This window comes from Bacillus rossius, chromosome 1, assembly GCF_032445375.1.
Source record: "Bacillus rossius redtenbacheri isolate Brsri chromosome 1, Brsri_v3, whole genome shotgun sequence".
NCBI classification, from domain to species: Eukaryota; Metazoa; Arthropoda; class Insecta; order Phasmatodea; family Bacillidae; genus Bacillus; species Bacillus rossius.
This window is the reverse complement of record NC_086330.1, coordinates 133,633,199-133,649,775: the sequence shown is the minus strand read 5'-3', so window position 1 is coordinate 133,649,775 and position 16,577 is coordinate 133,633,199. Positions and strand designations below refer to the sequence as shown.

General features: G+C 31.8%; 1 protein-coding gene across 1 annotated transcript in view; it reads left to right on the top strand.

The window, feature by feature from the left end:
* Positions 1-16,099, top strand: part of LOC134546173 (zeta-crystallin-like) — a 67,988-nt gene extending 51,889 nt beyond the window's left edge. The window contains exon 8 of the mRNA XM_063388759.1: positions 6,793-16,099. Within this exon, the coding sequence (XP_063244829.1) occupies positions 6,793-6,795 (3 nt within the window). The 3' untranslated portion in view covers positions 6,796-16,099. The remainder of the gene's footprint in view (positions 1-6,792) is intronic.
* Positions 16,100-16,577: the final 478 nt, after the last annotated feature.

Here is a 16,577-nt window from a genome sequence, read left to right as displayed (position 1 = left end):
AAAGTTAAACTTCGCTGTTTCCTCAGACATAGACATTATGTTAAAGATAAAATATTATTCGCCAAACGTTTCAGTGAATTACTATTTGCTAAGGGTTGTCTTTTATATGTTTTAAACTTTTTTTTTAGTAATTATTTGCAATAACTGAAATGTTACTGTATTTGCTAAGTTTTCATATGTATTATGTTTAGGGATGGTGATTTTTCTTTTTCGCAAAATAGATGCGAAAATATGCTAAATTATATTTTTTCCGCTATAAAATGTGAAATATAGACTATTCCGAGATTAATGTGAAATCAAGTTAAAAAACGTAGATTCGTCTTCACTCTACACAATTTATTTACCGATTGTATTTCGTTTCAGTTCAGTATCAAAAGAAACCATCATTTTATGGCGTATTCAGCAAAAGTATCTTATTGTCACGTCATTCACAACAACTACTGTTCGTAAATATTGAATGAAGAATTGGCCATCCGTGCCTCGCAATTGTAAAGAAAGCAAAGAACAACTAGCTGGAAGATTGTTAGTCATCTTGCAGAGTACAAGTTTTTAGGTCACCATATTGCGACATCTCTGCTTCGCCGCGCTAACAATTGTAAGTCCCATTTTCTGGCTGTGTTTCATGTGAAAGCCGCGTTCTTGTGTAGTCTGTGGTAGGTGGTGTGTTTACAAATACGTGCATACTCGTGAATGTGTTGTATACTGTTATTTCTCGTGGTAAAAATGGGATGAAACGTAATTTCCATTCCGCGATTGCATAAATGAATACAAAAGTGAACAGTTCTACGAAAGTGATACGAATATTTTAATGTGCAATTTATGTAATCGCCGTCTGGAGTGTAAAAAAAAAAGATGTACTTGAAAAGCACATTAAATCTGAGGGACATCAGGCTGCAAAAAAAAGATTCACCGAAAAATCGGATGAAGAAAAAAAAATCGGTAAAATGGCAAGCAACGGTTTCTGGCATGATCGAAAACCAAAAGAAGGCGAAAATTGAAAAAATGAGTTTCAATAACATTATTTGTGCACTCTACATCAACTATGGCCATGAACACGGCTAAAATATATTTATTGTAATTTTAAGTATTCAATTTATTGCACTCATAAGTGCTAAAATGTTGTTTGGAAACCTGCCAAGATAGGCTATCATTGTACTTGTGCTAGATCTTTATTTCTGTGGTTGTTAATAATTAAATTGTGTATTAATTATTGCTTTTTAAAAATATACTTTTCTTCAGTAATGTAAAATGAGAGAATTGGCTAAATCTTGTTTTTAAAAATGCTACAAAATGCTCAAATTCAAATTCAAAATGCTAAATGTTATTATTTTAAATGCTATAAATCACCATCTCCAATTTATGTTGTTTCCTCAGTTAAAAAAAAAAACACTTCCCCATTTATTAATTCACTTAATTGGAAGCATCAGAAGGTTAAAATTGTTTATATATCACGAGAAAACTATTGCGGAATCATTAAAACACTTAATATGAAAACACAGATTTTCCCTTCCTGAAAGTACCGCTTTCTGGGTTTGAAAATACCACTTTATGCCACTTAAAAGTACTGAATACCTTCCCCACTTATTACATATTTTTGGTATTCATCTTTGTCAACGTCTGTTAAAAAGTAACTTGGTCTGTATAAATGTCAATAAGCGGAAAATTTTGTTTTTAATGTGAGTAATTAACTGAATTTTTATCTGTACATATTTTATGAGATGACAGCTTGTAAAAGTTGGAAAATATTTTTAACTGTTGAGCAACTAAACATTTTAAAGTGCATGAACGATCACAAATGCACTTGTGTTTCACTCGCTAAGAGATTAGGCGTGTCTATTTCAACTCTGAACATAGTTGTGAAAAATCACAAAATCATTGAAGGAAATGTATCTCAGTGTGGTTTTAAAGTACATACTGTACTTTTATTAATTTTCTTAACCTGTAAATGTCTGATGTTACTGTGAATTGCTAATTGAAGTATGAAAGTACACCTATCCCTCACTTAGCACGACTAATTAGTTCCTAAAATTGCTTGTGTTATTCGAAATCACTTATTCTGAAGCATTAGTTTCCATAAATAGCAAGGCTACCTAATTTATTTAATGTGTTCCAAAATTGTGTAGGAAAATATACTTTACGTAATATTAATGCGTTGAATAACACTCAACTATAAATATGTCACACCATTTATATTTATATGCCTCCCATTGTACTTTATACAACACCGCGTAACGGGAGATACGTGGTTATGTACTTTGTCGTCAGTCAACAGGCTGACTTGCCCGCCCAGGCGTGACATTCAACTCACGTTGCATACCTTTCCAAACCATCCTTTACTGACAGTGAAACCGATATTACTGTCCGGATGATTACATTTTAATTTTTCCAAAATTAAAGTGCTTATTCGTGTATCACCACCTGGTTCACACCAATCCTGTCAGGTCAATGATTATTTTGTTCATTGCAACAATCATTTGACAACCTTTCCCGCATGAATCATCTGGTCATTTCTGTTCCTGTATCTAATGTCAAATATATTCCTGCTAGTACAACCAACAGCAACAGACTTATATAAACTTTCGGTAAGAGTCCTTATTTCGTACGATTGTGCGCACAGTTGACTTGCTTACAACTAAAGTGCAGTCAACATAAGTATGGCCTTCATGAAAATCTGCGTGCTGTAATACTTCTAGTTTTGTCTCAAATACTTGAACACGATGCATTATGAGTGATCAAGCACGTACAGTTACCGGCAGATGAATGGGCAGATGTTGCTTTTGTTTGAGTGAATTCCCTGCTACTGGCTAGACTGAGTTCATGGCCAGGTTTGTGGCCAGGCGACAACGGTATGGCACAGCGGCATACGCGCGGACGTAAAAACATTTGTTCCTTTACACTCTATAGCTGCAATTTAACTTGCCATAGCTGATGTTTGTACAACAACCGATAGCGTAGTCAGCCTGCGCGCGCATCTATTCCCCCCCTTCCCCTCCTTGTTTGGCTAACTGTATCCCACGGCATATCTGTTGTTTACAGAAGTTGAAACAGACTTCGTTGCGTCGTGCCTGCGGAGATTTTGTGTTATATGTAATTTACAGGCGTGCTAATCAAGACTGGGGCAGTAAAATTAACATCGCGCTAAATGAATCCGCGCAATCTGAAGACGTACTGAGTGAAAGATAGGTGTACGTACGTATACTGTATGTATGCTTACCTATACTCTGTACAGAATGTAAATATTGGTCTTTAATGTTTAATTATTCTATTTATATATGCTTCATACTCTCTTAATCAATAAATATGTGTATATCAGAGAAGGTTAGGCTTATGTTAAGGTAATGTTCTCTGAGCAAAAAATAATTTTTCGTACATTTCCCATATGTTACACTTTCCCTCATTTTACATTTCCAGACACCCTCTTGAATAGTGTAAAAAAGGGTTCTACTGTATTTACATTCTAAATTTTTGAAAACTAAATATTCATATACATATACAAATACAGGCTTCCCACAATCTGGAAAGTCAGGAAAATTGAAATTGTTGATGGAAAGTCAGGGAATTTTTTTTTCTTTCAGAATGTTTTTTAGTTAGACCTGTGCCAATATTCAATTTTTTGAATACGAATACAAATAATAAACTACATATGTATTCGTATTCAATTTGGCCTTGAATACTAACACTTTGAAATAATGAATATTTGTTTGTTTACGAATACTTGACATAGTATACCTTCTGAGTTTGTCATATACCATCTTTCTCTGCTGAGATTTTCATGTTTACAATATAATTACTCTTGTTTAATTTTTAATAAGCAATGTTTAAAACATGAAACAAGTATGTATTAAAAGTTGTTTTTTTCCGCTACTGTATTGATAAACAGTAATGGAAAGAATTGCGTAAACAAATTAAAACACAGCATATTTGTCATTTCAAACTTGAAAACTAAATAGTAAATGTATTCTTTTCGTCAAATGCACCAGAAGTATGAAAAAATAAACGAACGGCAACAACCATGGACTAAAACACCACAAATCATCGACACTCCATTGAGATGGGTATTAAATAAAAGAAGTAATCGTCATAGTTTCAATGGTGTATAAATCGATAGTCACAGTCTAGCTAACACCATGTGATACAGTAGTAGCTTACTTGCTGTATATTTAACAAAGAAAAAAAGTGCCCCAAAATTTACTCTTCGGCAATAAATTCCATTACATAAATCATTTTGGTGCCTTTTCATGTATCTAAAAATGACAAGTTCATAAACTTATTATTGATGACATGCTAGCAGGATACAATATAACCTCAAATGTCATTTGAAATTTTCTACAGATGACGAACCAATAAAATGCTTGTGTTACTCCAGTTTAAGGTTGAGATGCACTAAAGCTACATGAACTTGTTTCAGATTTAAAATTAGGCTTTTCTAATTATCCTATCATCTGTTCTGTTTTGGCACATCATGCCATGCGCGAGTTGTTTCGTTCATGTTCACCATGTGTTGCCTCAGGCACGCAAGAATAGGATATGTAATATTTAATATAATCAACATCTGCCCTAGACCACACAACACAGCCCCATGTCACTCGTAAATTTCAAGAATCAATCCAGATCTTTCAGCGCACAGACTATTTCCTTTACAGTCGTACACAATGTCGCAGTCTATGATAATATATTTATCACGTGCATGATACTGATGAAAAAACACGTGACTACTGCGGAACGGCCGCCATCTTGCACCACTGTCACACATGGCTAGCTCAGGAAGCTGTAGACCAGGCAATAGGGACATCGTCAAAACAAAACATAACAAATGGTTGCTGCCGAGTGGTCATTACATGCAGTGACTTGTTGACCTTTTTGTCTAATTGGCTGTATATTATGAGGATTTTATATGCCGACAGAGTATGTAAAATTTAATTAAAGCCGACAATGTTTTTGTTTTGCCGTGCGCGAATAAAAGTAGGTACGTTCTTTGTTTATGTGTATACGGTAAATACTAAATAGTGTACTAACAGTTCTGGAATGTATGCTTTACGAATATAGTACCTACACAACTGTTTGAAAGCAAATGAATCAGGTAATTTTTCAAATATTGCATGATTTTGTTTTGATACCTAGGCCTACTGTAATCACGTTTGAATTTTGTTTACTTTAACGGCCATGTTTGTTCACATTATGATTTTACCGTATTTTCATTAACATGAGTTTTTTTCATCACCACGTAAATTAATCTTAACGGAAATCTTTTTTCTAATTAATGTCTTTGTATGATTTGCATAGGTTATTACGTTATTAGTAATAACATATGCAAATCATATAAAGACATTACATTTTTATTAAATTATGAGTTCTTTTTCAACTAGAACAAACGAACTTCGGTAAGTAAGCTATTGAACTTTCGTTTGGCTCGAAATATTTAGCTAAAAACGAACTTCGACAGATGAAATTCTTACCGAAATCGAAAATGAAAGTAGCAAAATTTCGATTTCAGTTTTGGTATACCGAACATTCGCACAACCCTAATAATATTCTGGCTAACAGAATTTGGAGGTTTAATTTATTGTAAATCACAAATCAATTAAATTAATTAATTTAGGCCAGTGAGACAAGGGAAAATCTGCAACAAAGATGGTGGTCATGTTGTTTATGCATATAAACTGATTTGCTGATGTGATAAGTCTTCAATGACAAACATATGTTAAGAAAATTTAATTATATATGTACATGAATCACAGATGAATATAAGGTAAGTTGGTGTAGATGTGAAATACGTAATATATTTTGTAACACCATTTTGAAAACCGTCAATGAAAGTGTAGCAGTTTGTGGCATTTTATAGAGGGTATTTTACAAATGAATAACATTTTAAAATAATTTAGTGGGGAAAAAAATATTTTGAAATTAGTTAAAATAGCATATATGTTTGAAATTAGCAAAAAATAGCATTTAAAGTGTAAATTAGCAAACATTAGCATTTATAAGATTCTGATTTTTTGGGACCAAGTAACACAGGTTATCCTCGCCTGGTCTCGACTTGTGGGGACAGCAGTGGGTAGAGATTTTTGTCGCTCGCCTTTTCCTCAAAGTGATCCAGGTTCATTTCCCGTTTGGGGTCAAACAGATTGTAAGTGGGAAATGCAGTGCACGTTGTCATGTACTGGCACTCCTAATTTCTTAACCCAATTTATTCCATGAAAACTCCATACTCATCTCATCACATCACCACTATCTTCTGAATACTCTGCTCTTTTCTTGTGCTCTTTTAATACCAACAGAGAGCTCAGTTTTTGAATGTTATTAACTATTCATTTTATTAACTAAAAATAGGTAATGTCATATGAAAATATAGTTTTTGCCTGGAAAAATACTTATGCCAAATGCTTGTGTTCAAAAGAAAATTTATACTTAAGAAACCATTAAGACTGAAACCATTTAAGACTCCCTATTTTATAATAACTTGTTATTCAAATCCTTTTTTTGCAATTATGTATGTTGAAATACTGAATGAATTTATATGTAACATGTCATAATGAGATCCACCAATTAACCAAGCATGCATGGTGAGATTGTCATAGCACTTTTCCTTTTGGTGCTGAGATGCTACATTTCGACTGTTCAAAATTTCAGATAGGACAAGTCTGAAATTTATTTTTTTATTTTTACTAGGGACCCTGTAATAGATTGAGTGGTTCAGTTAAACCTAAGAGTAATTTTCTGTTAGGTTTATTTTTATTAAGTGTTATGGAGTTGTTTTAATTTTAATTTTAATTTGCATGTGTTTGTTGGCAGTGAAATTGTTACTGGATTTATGTCTGGTAATAATTCGCACAAGAACACCATAGATTCCTCATTTGCAGTTGCAGTGTTGCAAGGCTGAGAAAAGTGGAGCATAGCTGATGCAAAAAAGTTTATCTGATTCTCCAACTGAGATTGTACATGTAATTTATAGTTGGTTAGGTAGGTACTTCACTAGTGTATAGTTGAACTTTAGGCAATGTAGTTTTAATCTTTTTTTTGTAATCATGGCAATTTTTTTTTTTTTTGCTGACTGCAGCCATTAGATTTTAGAAGCGTAAACACGGTGAAATGTGAGGAAAAGATGTGAAAATATTTTGTCATTCTTGTTTGATGGACAGAAATGACTTTTGACTAGAATATACAGTGCCATTTGTACTGTTAACAGAACTGAAGACAACCACTGTTAGCTTTTTACCATTCAGATTACTGTAATGAGGCTTTTTTTTTTCTCAACTGTGTGATGCAGCATGAGTAAGTAGCATAGTACTAAATGCAGAAAAAGTAGACAGGCTAGAAGATCATGCTTCCTGTTTTTATGATGAACTTATGTTGTAGATAAAATGCTTATTTTTGTTAATTTTTGGGGTTGAGTGGTGTGATGAAGTTTGAAGAAAACAGTTATAGTTTTTTTTGCATGTGACATTAATAACAATAGGTAGCAGAACAGGTTTGAGCATATAATGAATATTTAGCATATTTTTTTATTTATTGTCAAGAAATTTAAAAATTTTTGCCTGCTACATAAATCAGTGTACGTACTTCTTATCAGGTCATCAGTAGCAAAAGATCATTTTTTTTTACCATTACCAAAGAAATGACTTACCAGTTATGATCAGTTGGCACTTTTTTAGACATGTTATATCCCATTAAGACTTTGTTTTGTTCTGATTCCTTTAGTTATAATTCATCACCCATTTTTTTTAGTGATTTTATAATTATGTAATGTATTAAATAACATAAACTCACAACAATGTATGTATGTAGTAGTAAAATGTTTTCTTGAATATTTGGGATTTTTAACTTAAATCTAGCTTCTAGGTTGCACCCCTGTATTTTAATCTTCTGTATCTTATTGTGGAAGTCATATGATATTTCATCAATAGTGGTAGCAACTTTGTTATATTTGTAATTAGTTACTTTTGTTATTTCTAGAATTTTTTAACCTTCATTTGCAACCAATAGTTGTCCTTTTTCTTGATAAGTACGTAAGTGCAAAACTAAGATAGCTAAGTAAAATTCAATGACTTTTTGTAGAAAAATAATTATTGTAAAGAAGTGTTGTATGGTTGAATGTAATGAAATCAGTAACCTAAGATTGTTCACAAAATAACAGTATAATCAACTAGCTGTTAAAACAAGTTGAGATACTCCACCTTAAGGCTGCAAGTGCTTAAGTTATTAATAATAATTTGATATGCATGAATGTTTTACAAAGATTGCCATGCAATGTGTATTCACGTGTTTGTAATATACAGCACAATATTAAAACTTAATAATTGTCATGAACAGATAGCTTAGTTATTTTTACGTGATGTTTATTGTGCATTGCTTTCAGTTCTTTAAACAGTCTTACTGTAAAAAAAAAGTATTGTGTCAATTCTGATTCTGGAATCCACATATTCACAGTCCTATGGTTTTGGCTAACAGTAGAAATTGGGGATTTAATGTTATTTTAATAGGGATTATGAAATTAATTCATCAATTCATTCAATTGAGATTTCTTTTAAATAAATTTGGTTATTTCCAATATTTACAATTTTTTAATTAAGTTAAATTAATAATTGCTAATTTATCAGGGTATGTAATTGGTATATTTTTTTAAGTGAGTGGTTTGTGCTGTTTATTTTTAAACCTTTTTTCAATATTAAAAATTTATGTATACTCAAATCGTGCGTGCCTTTATTATGAAGGACATTTTGTTACATTATGTCTTGACGTGAGTGTTTAAAAGTGTCAGCTAGAGTTTGTTTATTTGTTTGGCTGTTGACTTTTCCAGTTTAAAATATAGTTTTTTTTTTTTAATATTGAGCAGATCTATTCAAAGAAAAGTCTTGCACATTAAGTGAGAACCACGTAAATAACCTCATGTTTGCAGAAAATCTACCAAATACCACATCATTAAATTGGTGTGTTAAATTTTTTGGAGCATATGTGGCGTTTAATGTGAAGGCCTGCTAGCCAATATTGGTGTCTATGGGATCAGTTGTTTCAAAATCAGCAGAAGTCTTGGGGAAACCATTACATGTGTTGTGCCATAATTTCTGTTTCTTGCAAGCTTTTATACAGCAAGTTTTTTTTCTATTCACCTTTGGACACTTTCCCTTCTTTAATAATCAAAAAAAAAAAAAATGAAGATTATTTACAAGGCTGTGGGAAAATAATGATGAGGAACAGATAAAGCAGGGTACAAGTTAGAAAAAAAGATAATAAATTGGAAGAAATACTGGAGATATTTGTGTGTAGGAATTGATGTTAAAGGATGATCATTTAGGAAATTCTGGTTTCCTGCTAATGTAAATCGGTTTTTGTAGACAATGAACGTGTAGTGTTTGGTTGTAAGACATTGTAAGCTTTGTACAGCATGTTGTTTGTTTATTTGTATGTGGATAAATTCCATGTAGTGTATGTTTTCTTAAATTTTTTGTAGCAATGTGTATAACTTAGAAATTATTATTTTTTTCCAGAAATGATACATTTAATTGTACATTAAAAAAAATATGTATTTACTTTTTTGTGTCGTTGGTTGAGTGGGTCATAGATACCACAATTATTGTGTTCAGTATATGTTTATAGCCTGAATTCAATGGCAATGGAAATGTGTTTTTGCAAGTTGTACAACATCAGAAAATTAGTGAAAGTAGAATTTAATGTACATATTGGCTTGCTACACAGTATATGATTAGCATAGGTTGTGAAGGCAAATTTTTTTTCTTCTGCATGTAGAATAGTCCAAAAAATATTATTTTGCTAACCTATTTTATCATTGTCATTAAAACAGCTAAGAATCAGTGGCTAAAACACAGGGGAGATGGGGGATGCATCTCCCCCTTAAATTCTAAGAAATTATAAAAAAATCTTATCATTCCCACCAACAAAAGGAAAGAATTTGCAATCAGGCAAAGAGGTTCTTCCCCTCCCTGTTCCTCCCAAAATGAAATTCTGCATGCACTCCTGTTAAGAATATTTCACCTACCAACTGTTAATTATTGTGGATATATGAATGTTGTGATGAGATGAAATGTGTGTTGAGTATAGGTTTTAGTGCAGCTGTGGTTTTGACATGTGTCCAATTTATTCTTATTTATGTTAAAATTTAAATTTAGTAATTTTGTCTTGCAGGAAAGGTAACCCAGTGATTAAAATGATTGGTTTTTATTTTAAAAGAAGTATTGCATTCTGTCTCTCTCTCTCTCTCTCTCTCTCTCTCGCTCTCGCTCTACATCTCGCACAATTCCGAGAGAAATTAACCTTACTAATTATTTTAATATCAGTTTAATCTGTTGCCAGCTGTTCATAATTACAAGTTAGGGTTTTTGCTGTTTTGTGCAATCAAAAATAATGTTTGTTGAATGAAGTCTCAGTTTGATTGTGAATTGTATACATAAAGTATAGGCCATTACTGAGATTGGTTTTTAAACCATTTTGTCATGTGTGGCAAAAATAATTATTATGTATTTTGTGTAAAACCATGTAAAAATAAAAGGTGCTTTATTGAAATGTCGTGATGCCTCGGTACATAATATATTTGGTGTGGTTGTATTTGTATACATTTTATGCTAAAAAGTAATGTGAAAAAGAAGTGTAAATAGTTTTGAGAAAATTGAACAAATTTTTTTGATGCCTACTTGGTTATTATTTTTATATGACTGAATTCTTTGGAGGTTTTTATATAGTTGTTACCTATATATTGAAACTCATTTTAGATGTTTGATTTTGGTATTTACATGTGAGTTTTGTAGTTGTAAAGTAGGGTGGTACTGATATGGAAGTGCACTTGTTTGAATAAACAAGATATAGAATAATCAATCATCGGCAAACCATGACTTGCAGATAAACCTACATCTATGTGAACCTTATTCATATTAAATTGTCTAGATTTGGAAACATATTGCAAATTAGAACATATTATACAGCTTCAATTTGCTGCTAAGTTTTGCAAAATATAAAGTTATACATACTACAATTAACTGTGATTTTTTTAAATAATACTTTCGAAATTTTAAATTCTGGTAGCATTGATTTCAGAAAATATTTTTTCAGACATGGGCAAAGATATGTAGTATTCCCGGGCCCGCAGAATGTTTTATTGTTCCCATTTCACAGTTATGATTATGCAAGCGCAAGCGGGCCCCCTCAGAGAGGAGCGTTTTGATTCCCGGCCCCGCTTCCCCTCCTCAGGATCTACGCCCATGTTTCCATGTACTGCCATTTTGATAGCTCTTTGAGAATACATAATTTAAACAGTTGGTAGCACAATAAGTAGAGACAAGATTTTAAGGTTGTAATTATTGGTCAATTTCATCTTTCAAACTGAAGATATAGGGATTATTGTTTTTATTTATTATAAACTCTGTTTATTCATAAAGATAGCACCTATTTATACAAATACGACATTTACATGTTCAATGATACTTCACCAACACATTGCCATTTTGACTGATACATGACACATTTTTACAGCATAATCATTCGTAATAAGTATGTCTAACTACCGGGAACAATAAAAATAAATCAGCAACTATATGTGTGTTTGAAAAATGTACCAATGTCGTATTGTAACAATTAGTTGCTAATAAATATATATAAAACACTAATTTTTTACAATCCTTTTAGTACATTATGTTTTGAAACTAACTTCATGCTAAGTTATTTACATTCATTGAATTTGATATAGTAAAAGATGACTTTTTTTTAAAATCTGAGTTGAGTTTGAAATAATTTTCTAATTAATTTCATTATTTTTTTTGTATCTCATGCGTTTTGGTGTTATATGGTGTATTGACATGCTTTTCGGTGTTATTTCGGTTTTATCACAATTCACCCTATAATCTTGTCCCTAACAATCGGTAATCAATATATCAATGTTGGTACTTCCCTACTAGAAAGAACACTATATATGTACTTGTATTTTTGCAGTTTGTGTATAATTTTGTTGAGTAATTTCAAGCTTGCCAATATCTGTCTTTTTGTGTATTAGAATATAAAATATCAATTTTAATCTAGTCCTTACAATTTAATGACAGATCTTACACTTCAGCAGAACATTAAATGTTTAGCTGTGGAGAATTTTATTTGAAAGTAATTTTTATTGTCTTTTTTTGCAAGTACTACTACTTGAGAATACTCTACTTGTATTCCTTTTTATTTCTAAAATTAAATTTGGTAATGTAATATTAATTAGTTTTTCATGAAGCACAAAAAATTATCACTAAACCTTAATGAAAGTCTTTATCTTTTCTTGTTTGGGGTGGAAGTACTGCATGTTTATTTATTTCCTGCAAATAATTTTTCAAGTGCTTTAAACAGGCCTTATTTTATGATTGGAATTCTACCATTAACATGAAAGGAAATTTTTTGAAACAAAATACAATGAACAGTTTGTAGCTTTAATTTTGAATGTTAATTTTATTTCAGTTCCAAAACTTAACAGATCTAAATTAAGAAAAGAAAGTGCATGTTGTATGATTCTTATGTGGAAATACAGTAGAACCTCTGTAAGTCGAACTTGAAGGGAGACGCCAAAAAATTCGAGTTATAGAGTTTTCGACTTATGGAGGACTAGCTGTGCCCGTGACTTTGTCCGCGTGGAATAGTGTCTTTGGGTAGCATTTTTAAATTATTTAGGCTAATTATTTTACAAATAAGACACATACGTATAAATACTTTAATCAGCTATTTGCAATGTTTCACTGCAAAGAGCTTATTAAATTATTTAAGTATCTAAGTACATAAGGTATAAAGTATTAATATGAGTTTATTTAAGTACATTTTTATAAACTACATTTTTTGTTTTCCTATCTTTAGCCAAAACATAAAGATTTTGCGGATTTGATACACGTGAGCATGCCACATTTCACGTAGAACATTAATTAAATAAACAAAAAAATCGTGTAAGCAAATCAAATTGTAATCAATTTGCAGTCAACAATAATGAATTTCCAGTGGAAAAAATCAGTATTCGCATGCGTGTGGCACATTAGTCTGCCCTCACGTGTCTGCCCGTTCGGGTAATCACACTTAGGCATATTTCCCCACCTACACCGTGCCGTACCGCGCTGCGCACCCCCCCCCCCCCCCCCCCCACCCACGCAACTGCACAGCGCTCATTGTGTACTGCGTGGTGCTTGGCAAGTTTCTTACTTGCGTTAACTTCAATTTCACATTTTGTAATGACTCCGTAAATGTTACATCAGAATAGCTCTAATATTTTGTCTCTGTCGCAAACTTATAAAACATTCCCGTAAACCTTACATATTTCCATACAAAATTTCATCCCCTATTCCCTATTGTTATTTTACACCCTTGAGGGTAAAACTTTTACAAACTTTGAATGTCGTATTTATTTATATCGAATCAACAGCCTAAAAAATAAGTTTCAAGCTTCTAGCTCTAAAAATGACTATACTTCCATACAACTTTTAATCGCTCCTTTCAACCCCTTACAACCCTTTTTTCACATTAAAAAGTAGCCTATGTCCTTTCTCAGGCTCTAGACTATCTGTTTACCAGATTTCATTTAAATCGGTTCAGTAGTTTTGGCGTGAAAGTTTGACAGACACAGACAGACAGAGTTACTTTCGCATTTATAATATTAGTAAGGATTTCGACTTAAGCGGATTTTGATTCGTCATAAAGAGGTTGAGATTCATTCTTATACATTTTGAGTTAGAGAGGTAAAATAAATAAAAATTCAAGTTTCAGAGGTGACAAACATATTTTTATTTATTATAAATCAACATTATTTCAAAACATTCTTAAAATAAAAAAAATGGCATTAAAAAAGTCAGTAATTTTTTTTTTTTTTTTGCTTTAGATTCGGTTGTTTTCCATCTATAGCATTGTCTAAGGTATAAAGAGCAGAAAATTCTTGTTCTTCAGAGTTGCTGGTTTGCTCTATAAAATTTCGTAAAGTATTCAATGTGGTTCTTTCCTCTTTGATGGAAACCCATGGAGCACATGTAGTATTATTCGAGTCTTCTATGTCATCTAAATCATTAGTATCAGTTTTCTGAGCTACTGAATCGAAAATTTTGTCATCTGATAATGTCCCAGCAGTCATAACTCCATCATCACACTTAACAAATTCCTCAAAGGATATTCCTGATTCAGACACCACTATATTCCATTCTGCAGGAGGTGAAATAGAAAAATCTTCGGTTTCAGCTTCTTCTGTTGACGACGATGAAAAACCACAATGTACAGAACAGTTTTTTATAGTAGTCGCAGTTACATTTCGCCAAGCTTTTTCAACCATTCTCATGGCTTGCAATACATCTATAGTAGAATTCTTTTTTTCTTCCATATCATCCAACATGTTCCTGACAACTTCTTTCCGATATAATGACTTAAAGTTTTTAATGATACCTTGATACATAGGCTGTAATTTTGATGTGGTATTGGCGGGGAGATATTGGACTTTAACAGCTTTCATTTGTGGAATATCATTATGTGCTGTTCAATTATCAAGGAATAACAAGATTTTTCTTTTTTCTTTGGCCATTTTCTTGTTGACAGATTACTCATTGGCAGGCCAAATTGTTCAGCAGCATCTTTCTTATTTTGACAGTTCTTCACAGCTTCGAGCACTTCCAATTTTTCAGCGAGACTCAAACGTTTTCAGTTTACGTTTCACAGCACTCGTGTTTTAACAATTTTATTCATAAACGGTTGTACAAATTGATGTGTAGCAGTCACAACAGTCGACAACAAATGACTTGATTCGCTAAAGTTCAAATGAAATTAAAAATAATTAAATTAAACACCTGTCACCAAGCAAGCAAACACGCGAGTCATAAATTCGTGGTAATCCGATTTATTGTATACTCCTAAATTGATTTCTAAGAAACAATGGTGTGCTTACATTGTCGACAAATTCTTAAAGTTGGTAACTTATTTTTCTTCGAACTATAGAGGTAATAAGATTCAAATAATCGAGTTGTAAAGGTTGTAAAATAAAACATTGCTATGTTCGAGATACAGAGGTCCAATTTAATTTTTCGAGTTATGGAGGGAAAATCTGTACCAAAATGGCTTGGAGGGACTCACTGATTATTTCGTCTAATAGAGGGTTGAGATTTTGAGCAACGGAGGTTATGGGGCTTGAATGGAAGGAAACACAACATTTTTTCGAGTTTGGGAGGTTTTCGACTTATCGAGGTTCGAATTAAAGAGGTTCTACTGTATTTATAATTTTGTTAGGAAAATATAATTCATTGACAATAATTTCCAGTTTTTCATAAAATTGGCTGTTACCAATACTTAAGTTCAGCTGAGATTGATAACTCTGACCATTGAAAATACAGCCACCATTGTTTTTGTTTGCTACCTGTAGGTGGCTTCTTTTTTTTAACTGATGGCCATGGATATGTACAGAATTTTAATCAAAATTAAAAAAAAAAAATTGTGAAAAAAAAAAATTGTTTGGTGGCTGAAAAATATTACTTAAAAATTCAACATTTGGTTCCACTATTTACTAATACCTAGACTTAGTTTTTCTTTGTAATAGCTTTTATCATGTTTTGAATAATGGAATGTCTTTTTGTGCCATTATTTACCAGGCATATTGTCATTGCTATAAGTCATATACAAAAAAGAAAGTCTTTTCTAATAGCATTATTATTTCAGCAAACAGTATTAAGAAGCAGGTGTATTTTTAAATAGTAGTGTTTAAAGAGTCTGACTTTCTTTATAGTTCTACAATATACAACGTACTATTTGTCACATAGGTTAAAACTATTCCAGTGTAATGCTTTACAGATCAAGCCATTTGGAATTATAATTTTTTTATTTTGAATTATGTTGAAATTAATTATATGCCATTGAAAAAGAAAATTAAAATAAGTTGCTTTAAAGTACATACATAGTTACTTTTGTTACTAAAATGAGCTAACAACATATTATTTGTTACTTTTGTGAAGTTTTGTGTTTTTTGCCAGGGATACAAAGATTGTGAATGTAATGGATTTCATATGCTACTACTGTAGTTAATTGTTTTGTGAATAGAACCTTTTACACCATAGTATTTTTATGTTCCTTGAACTTGATCAATAAGAACTTTCAATAAATTATGTGATACATATAGCAGCTTTTTTTTATGCTTTTGTTTTCTCTTCTGAATTATATAGTTAACAATACGTGGTCCAACCTGTCATTGTTAAGTGTTTGTGTGCTCGTGGTTTACAGTTTTTTAGGTTAGCTGAAAACTTCAGCAACCACCTTGTTACTTGTTTTGCCTAATTTTCTACATGTGGCCAAATTAAGATGAAAACTGCCTCATGGTATACTAAAATAAAGTATTAATTTTTTATGGTAAAAATTAAGAACAATTCTAAATATACTATAAATGGCAAAGAAAAGAATAAGTCTAAAATATGATGAATATAAAAATATGTGTAAAGCAATAGTAAAATAAAATGGTATTAGTTGATGTTGTCAGTTATGAAAATTTAGGTGTTCAGGTGGAACGATGAAGTAAAAACTTGGCAGGTTGTGGAGCTAAGCTCATTACGTGCACTATACAGAGAAATTAACCTAATTTGATGTTTTTTTTATAATAT